This window comes from Lingula anatina, chromosome 6, assembly GCF_051362555.1.
Source record: "Lingula anatina isolate TDL-2025a chromosome 6, LinAna3.0, whole genome shotgun sequence".
NCBI classification, from domain to species: Eukaryota; Metazoa; Brachiopoda; class Lingulata; order Lingulida; family Lingulidae; genus Lingula; species Lingula anatina.
In genome coordinates, this window is record NC_141772.1 from 13,663,504 (window position 1) to 13,683,639 (window position 20,136).

General features: G+C 36.8%; 3 protein-coding genes across 5 annotated transcripts; all 3 read left to right on the top strand.

The window, feature by feature from the left end:
* The first annotated feature begins 248 nt into the window (after positions 1-248).
* On the top strand, positions 249-8,104 carry LOC106168076 (uncharacterized). 3 transcript variants are annotated; one of them, XM_087016380.1, is made up of 6 exons: positions 249-474; positions 2,635-2,739; positions 4,980-5,135; positions 5,273-5,416; positions 5,826-7,510; positions 7,957-8,104. In XM_087016380.1, the coding sequence occupies exons 2-6, from the start codon at positions 2,637-2,639 to the stop codon at positions 8,071-8,073; spliced, it is 2,205 nt and encodes a 734-aa protein (XP_086872506.1). In that variant the 5' UTR covers positions 249-474; positions 2,635-2,636; the 3' UTR covers positions 8,074-8,104. The 3 variants fall into 3 exon arrangements, with proteins under 3 accessions (XP_086872506.1, XP_086872508.1, XP_086872507.1); XM_087016382.1 differs by having other exon boundaries at positions 5,829-7,510; XM_087016381.1 differs by lacking the exon at positions 249-474 and adding an exon at positions 1,708-1,808.
* A 2,246-nt stretch (positions 8,105-10,350) lies between these two features.
* Positions 10,351-15,381, top strand: LOC106151909 (uncharacterized). Its single transcript, XM_087015206.1, has 7 exons — positions 10,351-10,725; positions 11,327-11,480; positions 11,792-11,882; positions 12,189-12,279; positions 13,451-13,932; positions 14,178-14,275; positions 14,928-15,381. Exons 1-7 carry the CDS (start codon positions 10,656-10,658, stop codon positions 15,379-15,381), a joined length of 1,440 nt encoding a protein of 479 aa, XP_086871332.1. The 5' UTR covers positions 10,351-10,655.
* A 374-nt stretch (positions 15,382-15,755) lies between these two features.
* Positions 15,756-18,796, top strand: LOC112041841 (uncharacterized). The gene has a single exon (XM_087015726.1). The coding sequence runs from the start codon at positions 17,138-17,140 to the stop codon at positions 18,071-18,073; it is 936 nt and encodes a 311-aa protein (XP_086871852.1). The 5' UTR covers positions 15,756-17,137; the 3' UTR covers positions 18,074-18,796.
* Positions 18,797-20,136: the final 1,340 nt, after the last annotated feature.

The following is a 20,136-nucleotide window of genomic DNA, read 5'->3' on the forward strand; positions in this document are numbered from 1 at the left end:
GGCTTAAGCGTCTGTCCCGCCTACTAAAAGCTGTAAGGGGGTAATTAACTATGGTGCCCGCTCGGCTGACTGCAATTTAGCGTGAACCCCCAGGGAGTTAGGTCGATCTTAAACTTAATCTTTAGATCGATCTAAATCTCTGGGAAAGCACCCCAAGTCCGTAGGACTACCATTACTTGGGAATAATAGTCCTACTGGGACTCGGGTTCCTGGCTCATAATTATAGTAGAACAGTGGACTAAATTATGGGGGTAAAATATGGCGAACCACTAAAAACCTTAATTGCCGTCTAATCCGCTAAAGGACACTGAATAGTTTCGTGTTATGATAGATAATGGACTTACTGTTACGATGACCACGACATGTATATAGTGTAATCCTCCATGCATTGTAACGTAAGGTTTGTTGCATGCCTAACCAATTGAAGTGTACGGTATCTTAAAGATGTAACCTGCACTTTGATTTATATCACCGGTGAGTAGAATTTCTCATCTTTAGCTTAGACTTTTGTTGTAGCAGGCATTTTTAAAATTGAATTTAATTTGGACGTTTGAAATTTTAGATTGTACATTATATGCCATAATATTGATTTTAAATCCGACTAATATAGATAATAATAAAAATGATTATATTACTATTGAAACTATATTTAATGTATATAGCATAAAAGCAAGAAAAAAATTCATAGGCCTAGTAACAATACGCCAGAAAAAAAACATTAAAGAATTTCTCGTCACAATATTTCTTTGGTTACATACATGTACATGAATTATGATTTTTCTTTGTACATAATGAAGGTCTTACATTATCCTACCAGTGTTGTTTGCAAGTATTTTTATCTGAGTGGATCGCTCAAACTTAGCCTGTAAGATAAAGTATCCGTTAACATCTTTGCCTGTAGCATAATAGAGAAATCAAGAATTTTCTTTTCACTATCTTTCTTTTAACATCTGAATAATATTTTTTGGCCATAATAAAAGTTTGACAATTAATGTTGTAAGTGTGTAAGTGTTAGTTATTTCATTAGATCTATCATATATAAACCCTCTAGTAGTCTGTTGCAAAAAAATTTGTCTGTGTACTATTTTAGAAGCCCCAAATATCAGAGAATAGCAGTCTATATTATCCACTACAGTGTATATGGACCAAACCTTGCAGACAACTAAATTAAGCAACTTAACAGATAAATTTAAATTCGAAGAATTTGCTAGACTTTTGAAAATCAATTTTTTAAGTAGTGGACTCTGTGAAGGCTAGAATAGCGTTCAATTATGTACAGCTTTAAATATCTGACTGGTAAAACTAGTAAACTCTCAAGCCTTCTAATCTGCGTGGCTGATGAGTTGAACAACTCAATTATGGGCGCATATTTATGAAGTTTTTCTCTCTGTGAATGTGTGTGTGTGTGTGTGTGAGAGAGAGAGAGAGAGAGAGAGAGAGAGAGAGAGAGAGACAAACTACTATTTAAAAGTCAAACGAAGCATGGGTCAGGCTATATATTGAATGGGAGAAAATAATAAAATTAGTCATACTTTGTCTGACCTCAATGGAGACTATTTGCGCATTCGCAGCTCTGAGTTGAACAAGCCTCGGTCATAATGTTATTATGTCCAAGAGTAGCCTAAACAAACAAAATACAATGACGTCGGGGTACAGGGGGGCATGCGTGTCAACATACTCGGTAAATCCGCCATTTTGTGTCGCATAGACGCTATGAAAAAAGAACATAAGTCATAGGATTGCGATAGACTGATCTGAACCAACGGAAGCACGTAGAGAGGAACAGGTCCATAAGGAAGTTCACAGCAGTACGTTGGTAGAAATCTTCTTGGGTATATGATAAAACTATCTCACTCTCTACATTATTAAGCTGACAATCAACACTTTCCAATTTCTATTAGAATAACAGACATTAGTGTCGCAAGTGGTGACAGTATAATGAACCATGCATTAGGAATCAATGACATTCTATAACTTACATAATTATATACACTACGGAATGCCGTTAACAGAATTAAGTTAGTGGTAGTTGTAAATTTGATTATTAACAAAATGGTGCAAATTTTTGCAGTTCCCCAAGCAAGTCGACATGACGTATATGTTATAAAATGTTTGACCCTCTGTTATCAATATGCATTCAATTGAGGTCTCTGCTTTATTCTGGTCAATTTATGGTCAGGAAATACTAATCCACTTTTAATTAAAAGTCGTTCAGCTTAGGCATTGTTGTATGTTCACTCAATGCATGCAGGGGTAAAATTACCGTCATAATGTGGTTCTAGGCCTACATGCAATTCTTGGTGTGTAGGATTGAAACAAAGATTGGTTTGGATAAACTATTTTAAAAATCGACACTTCATTGAAATAATGATAGTTTTTACCATTCCCTTTTACCCTAGCTATATATTCTAGCTTCAGCAGTGAAATAGTAATTGTTAAGGGGGGGGGGGGGGGGGGGGGGGCGGGTGAAATTTAAAAGTACAAGTAGAGTGTTTAGCTAACGGTAAAACTACCTATATATCGATGGCAGTGTACGATGACTACAAGTAATGCAGTGTATGTACGTCGACTACTGATACATGCACTGGAAAACAATTATATTAATAAACATCTCATTATCTCATTTAACCACAGAGATGGACAGCACCTGTATCATCTACTCATGTGACCGTCAAAAGAGGGAAACATGTATGTTAACAACAATGGAGACGCTGCTACAAGACGCCAGGGAGCTTTTGGGTAAGCTTAAGCACAGTCGTTTGAATCAAAGTATTTTTGTAGGACTTTTAAGACACAAATTACTGTTGAACTACAAAATGGTCAGGCAAAGCATTGATATTAATACACTACGCATAAAAAGTGTGTGTGCATGCACGCGTGCATGTGTCGTGGTGTGTGTGTGTGTGTGTGTGTGTAGATGCTTTAAAATCTGTATTTTACCCTCATCCACAAGGAAATGGAACCCTACGTAAACCCTGAAACCGGGCCTCAGAGGCCGGGTGTACCATGAAAATCTGACTCCCCTAAAATGTGACTCCCCAGTCAGATTTTCATAATGAAAATGTGACTCCCCCTATGAAATTTTGACTCCCCCCCCCCAAAAAAAAAGTTCGCAGGTAAAACTTTTCATGAAAAAAACAATTAATTAAAGATTTGTATTTTACCACCCAAGGAATCCCCTATGAAAAAGCTATTTATATGATATTTGAATGTCATTCTGACATTTTTCCTTTGAGGATACTTTATGAAGAATATATTGAAAGTATTTGAAAGTTTGATGGTAAAAAATTGGGTGAAAAAAAAAAAACACATGAAAAATAAGAAAAATTAAGGATTTGTATTCTAACACCCAATGACTCCCCTATAAAAAAGCTATTTATTTGATATTTGATGATCATTCTGACATCTTTTCTTTTAGGATACTTTATGAAGAATATATTGAAAATAATTGAAAGTTTGAATGGTAAAATACTGGGTGAAAATAATTTACGAAATTCTTCATTTTAATATGCATGGGATTTGGACTCCTATGGACTCCCATTATATTTGCTGTTGTTTTTCTCATTTTTCCCAAAGCTGAATGAAAAATGGGGATTGATGATTTTAAATGGATAATAAATTTGCATTCTTGTACCCATAGGATTTTGACTCCCTATAGTCTTTCAAATATTTCCAATATAGTCTTCATAAAGTAAACGTTAAAGAAAGGTGTTGAAATGATCATCAAATATTAAATAGATAGCTTTTTTATAGGGGAGTTATTGGCTGATAAAATGCACATTTTTAATTTTCTTATTTTTCATGTTTTTTTTTTTTGTTTTTTTTGATTTTCACCCAATATTTTACCATCAAACTTTCAAATATTTTCAATATAATCTTCATAAAGTAAAAGTAAAGATTTTGAAATGATCATCAAATATTAAATAGATAGCTTTTTCTCAGGGGAGTCACTGGGTGATAAAATGCACATTTTTAATTTTCTTATTTTTCATGTTTTTTTTTTAGTTTTTTCACCCAATACTTTACCATCAAACTTTCAAATATTTCCAATATAATCTTCATAAAGTAAATTTAAAGGAAAGATGTAGAAATGATCATCCAATATCAAATAAATAGCTTTTTCATAAGGGAGACAATGGGCGGTAAAGTGCACATTTTTAATTTTCTTATTTTTCATGAAAATTTTCACCTGCAAACTAAAAAAAAGTGCCAATGTATCCTCCATTTTACATACTACAAGATCACAGTCATATACTCAAATAAAATAAGATTTTATGAAGTTTTGTGGACGGGGAGTCAAATTTTCATGGGGGGAGTCAGATTTTCATTATGAAAATCTGACTGGGGGAGTCAGATTTTCATGGGAGTCAGATTTTCATGTTACAACGGTCCTTTGCTCGCTTTACCTCCACCTGGGTGAGTATACACTGTGTATGGAACATGCAGAAAAATCTTTTTTTTTTCTCAAAATAGAAAGTTTCGCAAAGGTAGCGCAGTCTATCAGGTATGTAATAATGATAGATTTAAACTGATACATGTATCTGCATATCAGGTGACCAAGGTGACTGATTACTCATAAATGATAATTCCTCCAGGTCTTGAATCTTTCACAGGCAGATTTCATTGACCATACTGATAGTCATAGCACACATGATGCTGCTTGTGTAAAGCATTTGATAGCAAAGATATTTGAGGTAACATAGACTTATTTATCCCATGTGGAAGTAAAATTATCAAGGGACCGGGCCTCAGAGGCCTGGTTTCCAGGAAATGGGACTAACTTTTGGAAAAGTTAATTTCTACATATGGTGTAAATTATTTCAAAACTAATTTCAAAACAAAAATAACAAAAAGACTTGAAGACAGCAAAGTTTTCGCCACCTACAGTACATATATATGATAGGTGTAATAGCTTATATTCGTATCTTAGCTGAAGAAGATCGGAATGCTCCATTTAATTTTGATATGTGCCCTGTTAGGTTATAGACAAGATGACCAGCTTTCTGTCGTGCTAGAAAGAGAAGGAGCTAGGATAACCAAAGAAGACGTTCTTCATGGCATAGCTAAGAAAAGAGATGTTTTAGAGCTGATGATACTGAATCTGACCAGACAAGAATCATGGGCTCCGGAAGAAGGTACGATAAAACAACGAGAACAAACGGTCTAAAACGTTAACGTTAAGCACTGTAATGAAGCTCTTTACTTTCAAGACTTGACAAAGTTTATTTTCACGTAGTAAACTGTAGTAAACTGGGTTAGTACTCTTTTACAGTACCAAGCAAACTAACAAGCCCAAATATTCAGACGATTAGCATCAACCAAAGTCAAAACATCCAAATAGGAGACGGGAACCGATTTCTTCAGGCACATAATACACGGGATGAAGATGATTCGCAGGTTATTATGCCGGTACAAGGTAAGAACTGTGACACTCATGGACGAATAAAGGAATCTCCGCTGTCTCTTTAATTCCCCAAAGGAGAGAAATGACACACACTCTGATCCACAGTAATGTTGATATATATATATATATATATATATATATATATATATATATATATATCCAAACATTGTACAAGGAATGCACCAAAATAGCCTCTTCCTTCTTAATATTCTTGGCCTAACAGAGACAGTCCATTCCATTATGATCGTAGTTGGATTAGTAGTGATGCGCATTTAAATGTCAGTGAACCACATACGATGACCTTATGTTGTACATGCTAGTTTCTTTAGTAGACAAGAGGAATGATATATTGTTGTTTGTGTCAAATATTTGTTTTTATAGCACAGAGAAAGAAAACATAATAAACATCTTTTCATTTCAGCAGAAAACACCGAAGACACATCAGTGATACCTGATCCGTTACACCGACTGTATTCCGTCATCGCACGACCAAAGCTTTGGTACAAGCTTGATAGGATTGCCCGCCAGGTGGACAGAAACAAAGTCCTGGAGTACAGGGATGAAAATGGATTCAACGTGCTACATGCTGCAGCGTTTTACAATAACAGTGATGCAGTGCTCACAATACTGAGACATTTTGATTTGGCGACACTTTCCACGCAGGTCACAAGCGGAACTCATCCTGGTGAGCTGGAAGGCTGCACTGCTAAAGAGATAGCTGTCAAGAGACACAACAAAAGTGTGGCAGACCGAATTGATTCATTAGAAAAAACTGATAGTGGAATGAATGTAATCCACAAGGTCGTAAGGAGTCGAAACATTGATAAGTTAAAAGAATTCTGCACTCGTGACCATAATTTGGTAAATATTACTGACTCAGATAATTTTACCCCGCTGCACTATGCCGCCGGTGTAGGATTCCTAGATGGCGTGAAGCTGCTTCTCAAAATGGGTGCAGACCTGAATGCTGTCACAGAGTCTGGTGAAACAGCCCTGGGTCGTGCCTGTAGGATGGGATACGATGACGTGGTGGAGTACCTCACTGATTTACCAAACATCGACATCAAGAAAAGTGTGGTGTCAGATATGGGAGACATAACGTGCCTCGATGCCGCAGCGTTAGGTAACTTCAGAGACATTTACGACAGGCTGCAGCGCCATGGTTTACCTGTGACCAGCAATACCCTGGTGTGTGCCGCATGGGGCGGTCACGTCGAGTTAGTGAAAGAAATAGCAGCAATAGACGGAATCGATGTCAATTATCAGAACAAGTACGGGAACACCGCTTTGCATTTAGCATCTAGAGATGGTCATGTAGATGTGGTTAGGTATTTGATAAATGAACATAGGGCTGACCCATGTATTCAGAACAACGTCGGAGAGAAACTTCTGTCTGAAGCATCTAGAAATGTCCATGGAGAATTGGTAAAGTATTTGGTAGATGAACATGAGATGGAGCCAACCATTGTAAATAACAAAGGAGAAAATCCAGCACACTTGGCATCAAGCAGTGGACAAGTGCAGTGTTTGGATGCCATTCTGAGAACACATATTGGATTGAAGAACAAACGAGGTAATCTCAACAAAGGGAGTCTGGTTTATTTAGTCCGCGGTAGTGATAGAGGAAGACCTGCGTGGCATTATGTTCTCGTCAAGAGGAAGCTTCTTGCGGACTTCTTAGTAAAAATAAAAGGTAAAATTATAGAGTTGGAAGATTACGGGAAGGTGCTGTCCTCAGGATGGGGAGAAGATCCTCCCGATGACATTAGACAGAAGATGAATGACAAGTACAATACGTGTAAAGATTCCTCACACGAGGATCTAACCCCGCTCCACCACGCCGTTCTAGAACAACACCCCGCTGTGGTGGAGAAACTTCTGGAACTTGGGGCTGCGATTGACGTCCGTGATGCGTACAAACTGACGCCGCTGCACTTGGCCAGCATGTGCGGTAACAGAGAAATTGTAAAACTACTGGTGGAAGCAGGGGCAGACACAATGGCGGCAGACGACGATGACGACACCCCACTGGACGTGGCAAAACTCAACCACCAGGATCTCATTGTTGCTTTTTTGGAGAAGGTTGAGATAGTGAAATTCGTTAGAGTAAGTGGAATTTCGAAGCCAATAAGAGATAACTTGAAATTATCGATAGTGATAATGCAATAAAATTATATATTAGTTTCAAAGTTAAATTTTTCAATAATATAGGGTTTAAGATCTTAAAAAGTAATTGAAGTTTGATGTGCGAATTAACCTAGTTAATCTGATATAAACGTAGTACAAGTGCCGCCTGCTTATAGTTAAGCCATATGACGTACTACATGTTCCGCCAGCAGCCTTAAGCTACACAATGCCTTAAGCGGCCCACCGCTTAATTCTTAACTAACTTGAGTTCTGTAGCAGCACACCCATGGCTCCACATTTTTTTTTTTTTTTTTTTGCATGGTTTCACTTATTCCAGATCAAAAATGTCAACAAACGAGAAGATCTTGAGAAGGAGGAATGCCTAAAGGAATGTATTTTTTATCAAAATTTTATGCACATTACAGGATAGCATTCAACAACCAGTCAAAGATGTTATGGGTTTACTAGAACACGGCCTTGACAATGACGTCACAGCGGATGTTTTGAAGACCCAGCTTCATGATATAAGTATGCAACTTTGATATTTTCTTTGTCGATGAGACACTCTCCATAACATTTATGTAAGCTTGGGGAACCACTAAGTACAGAACAATATTCGACCATCTATATTCATTTAATCCTAAGATCTAATAAACAGATATATATGGTATATTAGATCTTTGTTTAATCAGATAGACTTGACGTGCGCATTTGCCTTTGAATTAAACTTAACAGAATACACTTACGGACAGAACTCATCAACACTCATGTATTTAAACATGCAATATGTATACTCAGGCCTGTAGCCAGCAATTTCAAAAGGGGGGTTCTTTTTCTGAAAAAGTGGACTTTTTTCCAAAAAAAATTCATGTACCTAGATCAAATTTAACCCAGAGTGGACCTTTTCCCAGCAAAAGGGGCGGTTCTTTCGAACCCCCCGAACCCCCCCTGGCTACGGGCCTGATACTACGAAAGTTCTAATTTTTCCCGGCACGCTGAAAGAAATTAGTGTAGTGTAAATATAAAGTTTTTATGCATGGTCTAATGTTTTATATATCTTCTGTTAGTGTCTATTTCAACGAATCAAGCAAATTCTAATCACTTTTATTTCAGTCCAGCGGTTGACGACGGGAGGCTTTTCTTGTTTGGCAAAACTAAATCCAGAAGATTCTTCGAAACATTTTGAAAAAACAAATACCAATAAAACCGACGACGGGGAGTGAATCGAGGAGATTCTAGCTATAAATATATGCGGTGTATAGGGTTCCAGTTCATTGACCTTTTTCACAATCGAGCCATACACAAAGATTGAATCTTAAGCAGCCAACGGTGATATTCTGATTTTCTAATACACGAAATTTAAATTTCTAGTCTTTTTATACCATATCAGTTCCTTTTAGTAGAGGGATTCACATTGTAGAATTTTTTTTATTGAATCAGTATATCTTCTACAAGCTGTGTTTATTACAATAATAAGAGGCACATATAATGCAAACCTCTAAATGGGAAATGCAGGAAATAATTGCCCACAAATTGGATTCTATCAATAAATTTAATGCATGTTCCCTGGTAATATGCAAGGGATTAAAATAGAAAGACCAGCAGTGACTTCATGCAAAGAATAAAGGCAAGACTTCAAATTTGATACCAGCATGCAGCATGAGAATGGCAATGAAATTTTAATTCATATCTTTGTTATTTTAATTTGAAATTGATTTGATTGTGTGCCAGTCATTAAGAAACAATTTGTTACATTATGGCATTTGGTAAGACAATGTTATACCCTACTTTGTATTATTTAAAGATAAAAATGGTTAAAGAATATCTTTACTTTGCCGAAATTTCAAACATAAACAAAAGAATAATTGTGAGATGATGTCATGGCTAGGCAGAATTAAAATATAATGTGCAGATTTTCGGCTTTTTATAACATCAGCGCTGTCGCCAAAATATAATAAAACTGGAAAGAATACAGCAAAATTTCGATTAACAGACGCACTGTAAAATAATGTTATGGTTATCTATATAGCTTTTGTTTAGCGACTCAAATAATATGTTGATAGGTACTGGTAGTTTCTAGAAAGGCATGCGGAGAGCGCAGACCTCCGCCAAGATTGTGGTAGTTGAGAGCACCTCTATTGCCTAAGGTCATTGGCCATATCTGGAAATGCTGTAGAATCCTTTAAAATATACTTGGATCCAGATAAGATGGTGATCCGGTTCAATGCCAAAATTTAATCAACTTACATGTAGGTAAGCCTATTGCCGATCTGAAGATCCTGAAGATTTCTAAATCCATCAGTAACGTTTTTAGTTAGGCTGGTGATGAACAGAAAGACAAACGGAGGAGAAAAAATAACCTCCGCTAAGGCAATAATCAAAATACCTATATTTATTTTCTCCACATTAAATTATTCATTTTATTTTTCGCAGTAGAACCCCCCCCCCCCCCCCCCCCCAATTAAATCCGTTGAAAATTGCATTAAATAAAGAAAGGAGAGTCGCAAGATTTGGTGACAAGGGAAGATTTGGAGTCTAGCACAGGAAAAGAAGATTATTTGAACCACTAGCAAGAGGTAAGTGTATTCATTAAATGAATCGTAAAAAATGCAAATATTTAGCACTAGGTATATTTTATTTTATTGCGGTTGGAAAATGTGGTATTTGGTATGGCAAATAAAATGATATCTTGCCATCTTTTATATTATGGCCTATTTCGCATGTGGATTTAATAGTACATGTAGAAGTTGATCTTAATTTTAAGACCAAATTTAAAATCTATTTTCATCAGTATGGTTTATTTCATTGTTACAAGGCGCCTGTTTTGCATGGGATGATCCACTGGGAAATATATATTATCTGAATCAAATCAGTATCTTATCGGTGTTGAGATCGATTTAGGTTTCAACATTACGAACTATTATATCAGATTAGAAAATATCACCTCGACAGTGATGATAATTTCATTATCAAGCTTAACACCACCAGAACTCCATAGCACCGCGTGTTTTATCGTGAACTAGACCAATGGCATAGAATTTACAAGCACGGACGACTAAAACAGTGAATTGTTTCGGACGAAGAGTACTTTCCGACGAAGCAGTTTTAGAAAGCCACGCGCAGCATGGGGATGGCACTAACATTAAGTGTGTTCATATTACTGACGCTTTTGCAGACTCAAAACCATGTAACAGGTAAGTTCATTTTTATTTCATCCTAACAAAGCTTAGTTTGGGGCCTAAAGTTGTTCATTTAATTTTTTTTCGGAATCGCTGAAATGAATATGTTAATGAAAGTTAAAGTGAACAGCATGAGCACTGACGACAGCCATCATGGATGTTTCCATGATACACTCTTCTTAATTGCTTTTTCTATTTTTAGCCCAGCTATTTATTAGAATTATGCTCAAAGAGCTGATGAATGCAAACAGGGAAAGTCAGTCAGCGATGCTACGTAATATTGGCCCAGCCACCGGTCCTTGTTGATAGAAATGTGATAGTAATTCCTTTACTAAAACCTTTTGGATATAATGGAACCCCATTTTTCTGTCTCTTTATTCGACAGAGCGCCGTAAACTTAACTGATGCTTTACCAACCAAATGCTATAATGTCGCTTTTAAAATAGATACTCAAAAATTATCAAGTGTATAATAGATAGGCAATATACATGTATGTCTACAATTATTTTATGTTTCGTTACTTAAACTTTTATCAGGTACCTTATTATCACCATGTTTATCTTTTAAACTGACAATTAAGTGAAGGCAGTATTTTATTTTTCCATCAACGTTCAAGATTGTGCCAGAGTGACCTACGAGGTGATAATCACTACTGGAAACGACAAACATGATGGTATCCATGCTCCACTTCGAGTAAAAGTTGTCGGGTCTAAAGCAACACTGACAGTGGGGAGATTAGACAAGAGAATTGAAATAACGAAGGACTCAAGGTAACTCTCTCTCTCTCTCTCCCCCCCCTTTCTATCTCTCTTTCTCTCTCTTGCCTTGATCAACCGGGAAATGACAACACAATCAGTAATGAAACAAGTAAAACCGCATATATTACCAACTTAAATGCAACAACATATTTGTAACTGTACTAGACCCTTATTTAACATATCTTAGTTGTGTCAGCTAAGTTCTTATTTACTGCCTTTTTGGTTTAACGACTCTTTTTACACAGTATACATAAAGTTAATTTCCGTTTATACCTGACTTTGTAAACAGATACTACTTTGAAAAGCTTGCTGCATTCTTTCAGGAAAACTCTTAAGGGTTCCGCTGAAAGTTTAGGAGACATAAAAGAGGCAATCATCACTATAAAAGGTGACGACACAATAGGGATATTAAAGGTAATATACCCCCGGAGTCTTATAGAGCTGTAGGTGACTTTTCTCTGCTCAGCATGTTTTATTTATTTATTTATTTTTTGTCGCAATGAGTCGGGTATTTTTTATTCAAAAACTGGAAATAGCTTGAATAATATAAATATGCAATAAAGAGGCTACAACAGGTCTAATATTAGTTAACAATATCAAATTGATAAGTAAAATGCAATAATTGTTATGTGTTACGAATTTGTCGGTGTATTACATCTCTTCAGCCTTTAATATCCTGAACTTAACATATGGTAATACAAGCTATTTCTTACTTGGCAGATAGAAGTCAAACAGCAGTCCAAAATACTAGCAGAATTCATATGCAAATGCAAAATTAGTGGCGGGTCAAAAAGGGGCATTTTCTCTAAAAGTAAGTGTGACGGGTGACACTCCAATACAAAAGAGAAGACTGTATTTGTACTCATACGGTTGATTTATTGTCTCTTTACACAAACTTGTGTGAGGATACTTATGTGTGTATGGTTCAAATCTGTAAAGTAAAATAAAATAAAAAATGCTTAAATAACTGACAAAAACCCTAGAGCACATTATATATAGATATAAAGAAACAAACAGATAAATAAATATTAATAAAGTGAATACATTAAATAATAAAGAAAAATGACACTTCTTTTGCAATTATCCACGAGTCGACGCCCAAATTTCACTGAGACTTGTAAATACCACAATATATTTACCTAAAACTAAATTTTAACTCAATATGAATTTGATAGTAACAATGGCAGTTGTATAAAGTAAAGTAAATGAAACTTACAATTTTTTGTCCTCTTTTGTATGACAAATTTCTAACTTCTTGGATGTCTGCATAAAATTCAACTGCTTGCTTCTAAGCTTTCTGTGTAATCAACTACTCATGCTTGGTGGCAGTGTCTATTATTGATAGGGGTGAGTGGACTATATTAAACAGTAGGGGTGTCAGGTTATGCCCTTTACAGTAAGAGCATTTCTCTACATATCGTACACTTGTAACCACTGCAGGCTTATGTACTCTCGCGTATTTATTAACAAGAATCAGTTACTGTGTTATAATTGTCTTGTTTGAGTTTTTTATTTGCCTAAAGGCAGTCTCATTTGCCTGATTTGCAGAAAAGCATATGCAAAACATTTGGGTTCTTTAAACCTCTCTTCTCTGCCAGAGTTTCTTCTACTGTTGCTCTTCCTTCATTATTATGGTAACCGCTGCCTCTACCTCTAAATCAAGTCTTTTTCTTGACGTTTTCAGTGTCTTCATATCACAAACGTAAACACTGCTATTGTTTTTTGTTTACTGTATACTCTGCAAATACCTCATCTTAGACATATATTAGCACGTGCCACTCTCCGGGCAAAACATGTTTAAAGACAAATATTTATAGTGGTAGGAAACTGCGTGTCAATGGCCTGTCGCCAGCACTTAAATAGTGTTTGATTTTGTAATATTACAGTAAAATGATGGTATTTTTGTAATAGAACGGGCATGAATGGCAAGATTTCTCAATTGTCGGTTATTGATTTAATATACGTGTAGTGTTTCTTTCAAGAACTGGTTGTGAAGAAACCGGCAAATCCAATTCAGTCGACAAGCAAGACAAATCCGATACGAACAACAAAGAAAATAACGACGACGACATCAACAAGAAAAACAACAGTCAAAACTTCTGCCAAAAAGGCATCGACGACAGCGTCAAAGATAGCACAGGCGGTTAATACCGCTACAAAGAAAACGTCAACGACATTGTCAAAGGCAACATCGGCAGTTGAAACAACTGAAAAATTGACAGCAACGACAGGGTCAAAGACAACATCGGCAGTTAAAACGGATGCAAGGAAAACGTCCAGAAAATTGTCACAGGCAACATCGGCAGTTGAAACAACTGCAAAAATGACAGCAACGACAGTGTCAAAGACAATGTTGATTGAACCTTCCAAAACCAACCACGACAAAGCAGCTGCTTTTTCTGGAGGTAAAATATATTTTACAAAATTACATTTAATTTGCACCCAGTCCTTAACATCACAACTAGTTACCAAAACTTAGAATAAGTACAAGTGAATCTCAAATTGTTATATTATTACGTGTATCATTGTATAAGGTTTGAAGAACAGGAAACCTTTGCGTCACCTCGGATAAATATTTAATTTTTTTTAATATGTAACGTCATTGAACTATTGGAAGTATGCTGATATTACATCGTGTGAGTATTCCATTAATTGGTTCTTAAATTATATTTGTAATAACTGATTTTCCTCAATGTTTTATTATTACAGGACCCGCCAGCACATGGTCTTACAGTTGGGTCATGTGTGGGAGTTGTGCTTATAGTTACAACTGCCCTGGTCTTAACACTGCTGTTATTACGCCGAAGGTATTATTTTAGCTACTCTTGCACACGTTAAATGTTAAGACTTAAGATCTGAATTAATTATAAAACATTTGTGTCTGAGCTTAAACTGTCTGTGGGCGCTTATTGTACGAGGTATAAATATAAAAACAGCAAGAGGTAGGAAATGTCCCCTCCCCATTAAGCACCTGCACCGACAGAAGATATTTGCCTGAAAGTTAAACGCTACAACAACATAGAGACGCATAGATCTTAATAAAACTTGTTTAAGAGCCAAGAGTTTTATATTTATATTATAAAGCCTTTTCAAAAGTATCAAAAAGACATAAGTCCTATCTAAACAGTTGCATCAACTGACCACCAAATCTGGCTGACCAAAACATATGAAGTTATAGTTGTTGAGAATGTTTTTTTGTACACTGACAAACAATAGAAAATGGCCATCGTCCCAGTGTCACGAGGTTTAAACACCCTGAAGATTCACCCAACTATCTCTGCATTAATTACCACGCGATTTCTTACATGGTTATCTTATTTGTAAACTTGTGGTGCATTTAGTAACACGAATTTTACTTTTCTTAAACTTGCAATTAAACATGCAGCATGTTCACGCACATGTATACTTGCTGTATACAGTATGTGCTCTCACTGTAAATAAATTCATGAAATTTTCCAGATCAGCAGCCAATATTTCTGCACCTGAGAAAGACATAGATAACACAAGTATCACAAACCCATCCTATTCCCTGGAGTACTCGTGCGCGAACAATGAATATATAAACCTTGGCTTTGGCGGCGAGAAAGAATACAGTAGTGACACATTCAAACGGCACCAAGATGGACGTGAAAAGAATTCCACGCTTCCAAGCTCGGAATCAAATGCGCCCGCAAACAACTGTACACACGAGATTTCAAACAAAGGCGATAGCGGTTACTTGAACACCCATGATAGTGAAGGCGGCATAAATGTACAAAAACCAACGGAAGAGGACACGTGTGATTTTGTAAAAATGGTGCAAAATGATACCTACGCCTCCAACCTTGATATCGATGACACAGAGACCATGGTGCAGAATTACAGCTGTGATGACGGCACGGTAGATAATGAACTATATATTTACAGTGAATAATGAATTGTCTTGTAATTGTACTAGCTTTATCAAATATGATATTTGCACTTGTGGCAACATTCAGATATTGCATAAAACAACCGAGAAGAGTGTCAGACATTTAAATATTTAATGTGTTCGAACTAATCATTGAATGTCTGCACAACAGCAGACTTTACGAAAGGCCAAAAAATCTGTCAGACATTCGGTCTGACAAGCCTGAAAATTTTGTCAGACTGAAACAAAATCTGTCAGACCGAAGTAAAAAAAATAGAAATATAAACCATTATTCGTGTTTTCATGTGTATTTTATAATGTTTAAATCATTGACATTAAATCAAATATTATTTTTTTGATATATGTCAGAGAATTAAGCTCTCCTGGGTTGGGAGATCACAACAAAAGGGGGGAGAAGAAAAATCGGGGCCATGCTGAATGGCTGTTTCGGATGATTGTAGAGGAGTTTTAGGCGCTGTTGTCTTTCCTGGCAGTATTGTTCAATGACACCACTTTGCCTTAGGAACCTTTATGCACTTATTTGTTATCATAATGAAGTGCATTGTAATTCAGACCTAGGACCGGGACAGTTCAAGGACGTATCGGGGAAACACGATTACGCAAGGATAAAAGATTTACCTCTGAAACACCGAGAGTTACTAGTTCACAACATGCACCTGTGACAGTAGGTTTACATGAGATGTAGTACTGTATGAATATAGAATAAATAATTTTGGAAGCGTTCTAAGCGCTGTTGTTTTTCCTGACAATTTGGGGGCTCGTCCGGGAACTGAATAAAGACAGCGGAACGATGCTGACTGTGGAACAACCGATATCAACATGTGCCGTGAGTTGCAGCCTTGATAACTATAATAACTGTGCGATGCTCAGTGTAGTGAAACGAACTGACTGGAACATATGCTATCATACCGTTAGCTACAGTTGTGTGCCATGTGATACTGGATGTGGACTGGTGTAATGAACGTTATAGCCCATGCAGCTGACAGTGTTTATTCAAGTTGATCAACTGACACTTAAATGTTATCAGTGACCGTAGAGTAGTGCATTACAAAAGTGTGTAATGTGTTGGTACTGCCTAACAGTGGTTAGCAGTAATACAGTTGTGTCCTATATATAGTGGTGTTGTGCATTACAAAAGTGTGTAATGTGTTGGTTCTGTCTAACAGTGGTTAGCAGTAATACAGTTGTGCCCTATAGTGGTGTTGTGCATTACAAAAGTGTGTAATGTGTTGGTACTGCCTAACAGTGGTTAGCAGTAATACAGTTGTGCCCTATAGTGGTGTTGTGCATTACAAAAGTGTGTAATGTGTTGGTTCTGTCTAACAGTGGTTAGCAGTAATACAGTTGTGCCCTATAGTGGTGTTGTGCATTACAAAAGTGTGTAATGTGTTGGTTCTGTCTAACAGTGGTTAGCAGTAATACAGTTGTACCTAATGGTAGTGTTCATATTACAAAGAGAAGTAATGTGTTGGTATGATGATTTAGTGTTACCTTTAGTTGTGTTTACTTTACAAGCAGTACAGTATGTGGATATATTCAACAGTGATAAATTACAGGAGTGTAATTAAGTGAAGTGTAGTAACAGTACATGTAGGTGGTAGTGTGCTGTAGTGATGCTGTGTGGTAATATAGAACTGTAGAGTGCTAAGTGTACTTAAGTGATTTAGTAAAGCACTGTTGTACGTAGAGTAGTGTGTAGCACTCTTTAGTTGAGTAGATATTCATTTTTCCTATAGACGGCTAGAAAACATCCTACAGCATGGATACGAGTAAATACATCAGTGATGGTCAGAAGTTAGGGTATGAAGCTGAACAGTTGAGAGAGTATGTAGCAAAATGTGAACAACAGTACCTAGAGCGTGAAGAGAGAGCACGTGTACGTGAAGATGAAAGAAAGAAACAGGAATTGGAAGTGTTAAGATTAAACCATGAATTAGAAATGGAAAAGCAAGAACTTGACAGAAAGTTTCAGCGAGAAGAACAGCAGCGGGCGTTAGAGAAGGAGCATATGGAAATAGAAAAGATGAAGCTCCAGGTACAATTGGGCGAACAGAAGACCAAATTCAGTGCAAGTACCTCAAGTGAAACAAGTGTTAAGGCGCCACGCCCAAAGTTACCTGCATTCGATGAAAATAAAGATGACATGGATGCATTTTTAGATCGTTTTGAACGCTTTGCTTCTAGTCAGCAGTGGCCAAAAGAGAGTTGGTCAGTGAGTCTAAGCCCATTGTTAACTGGTAAAGGTCTGCAGGCGTATTCTAGTATGCCAGCCGAGGAAGCTAATAACTATGACAACTTGAAAGTAGCTTTGTTGAAGAGATATATGCTGACCGAAGAAGGGTTTCGTGTTAAGTTCAGAAGCTGTAAACCTGACAGTGGGGAAACGGTGTTTCAATTTGTTGCTAGGATGAAGAGATATTATCAAAGATGGAAAGAACTCTCAGAAGTTGAAGATACAGTAGAAAGCCTCAATGACCTCATCATACGAGAGCAATTCATGTCGACATGCTCCAATGAACTGTCAGTGTTCTTAAAAGAAAGGAAGCCAAGGACTGTTGATGAGATGACCAGGTTAGCAGAGCAATACCTTGAGGCACACAGTGGGTCCCCAGTCAAGGGGAGGAATAATTTCAGAGTTGAAGCCATTAAGGGATCAGATAATGTGGGTGCAGATTACCTCAGTAGGTTGTGTTAAATATGATGTTTGTGCTAGATGTTATATAAAGTTTCACATTTGTAAGTGAAGAAGTGGTCAAGTTGTTTCAAGAGTTCCATTGTAGTTATTAAGTTTATTATAGAGTAAGAGTTCATGTTAAACTAAAGTAGTTAAGTAGTTAAGCTGTTTACTGTTATTGGTTAAGATTTTTTTTTTAGTGTTACACAGTTAAGAGGTTGTCGTCAGACTAATTAATGTGTTGGTTGTGTAGATGAACATGTTGACGTTTTATATAAGTTGTAAAAGGGTTATTACCGTGTTTGTAACCTTAACCATTTATTAATTGAAAAACAGTAAATGTTTTTCTTAGTAGGGGGTAGTTGTCAGAGAATTAAGCTCTCCTGGGTTGGGAGATCACAACAAAAGGGGGGAGAAGAAAAATCGGGGCCATGCTGAATGGCTGTTTCGGATGATTGTAGAGGAGTTTTAGGCGCTGTTGTCTTTCCTGGCAGTATTGTTCAATGACACCACTTTGCCTTAGGAACCTTTATGCACTTATTTGTTATCATAATGAAGTGCATTGTAATTCAGACCTAGGACCGGGACAGTTCAAGGACGTATCGGGGAAACACGATTACGCAAGGATAAAAGATTTACCTCTGAAACACCGAGAGTTACTAGTTCACAACATGCACCTGTGACAGTAGGTTTACATGAGATGTAGTACTGTATGAATATAGAATAAATAATTTTGGAAGCGTTCTAAGCGCTGTTGTTTTTCCTGACAATATATATTTGTAGAAAAGTAAAATAAGAAAGAAAAACAAAAAGAAACAACAACAACAACAACAAAAAATAGGCAAAAAATTACTTGCATAACAAGTTTTTTTTTTATTTAATGAAAAAGACGCTGTGGAATGACACAAGGACTAAAAGCATTACAATTATGAAGAATGTGTAGCTAGTAATATCAAATATCGTAATAAAGCAGTAACATTTATGTTGCTATTGATAAAAATGATAACTTTAGTACTCCTTACGCTCGGCACACACTATTTTCCTCTCCTACAGATCATAAGTCCGCCAGGGCCTACCTTCTTTCCAATTTTATTAAACTTCCGTTTCTCTTCCTCACTTCGTTTTCATTTTTGCCACGCTTTGCACCAACGAAGTGTTTAAAGTTCAACAACGTCATTTTCTAAGCAAAAGGCTTAGTTGAGTATCCATGAGTACTGTGTACGACTGATAATGAAGAAACAGAGGATCAAGTCTGTAAAAACGCAAATAACGAGCACATGTGTTGCGGCCATTTTGTTGTGTAGGGTATTACGAAAACGAAAACGAGACTGTACATTACATCATTCAGGAATTCCCCAACCTCAGCCAGTCACAAAATAGTATTTGTGAGTGAAACTGAGGTTAATAAATTATGTATAATTAGCTGGGAACTCCCCGAGATTTTCACCCCGTCTCTCTTTTCGAATGAAGTAAAATATATCGTTCAGAAAAGAAACAACAACGTATTCCTTATATTTCACATTCCCAGTCAGTTTGAAAACTCGCCGGACATAAGGTCCGACGATACAGGTTTTTTTATCGGACCGAGACGAAATTTGCCAGGCATGTCCGACGGTCCGACGCCTTTCGTAAAGTCTGCAACAGGGTGGAAAATAAGGCGGTTCACCAAGATGCCTTACACGCTTACAAGTATAATGAAAATTCTCACACAATAAGTGCATGGGATGTATTTCGTTTATTGTAAGTTATTTATACACCATGTCCCCTTCATCTTTACGTCTTTATTCTTTAAAAAAACTTTGTTTTGTTGACGGTTGAAATGTCACTTTATGTAAAGAGTCACTCCACGGGATTTCCCCGCCATAATGAATTCCTTAGGGTAAACAACAATTTTCTACACCCGAATTATTGCTTGACCACTCCTTCCACTTTGATTCTATGTATGTCATCTGGTGCCACATGCATCGCCTCGCTTACACATAAAAATGGCGGGGTGTTTTGTATCGCAGCCTTGTACCGTGTATGTAAATACGGACGTTGCAAGCTGGCAATGGCAAAACCGAGAAGCCTGAGAAGATAACAAC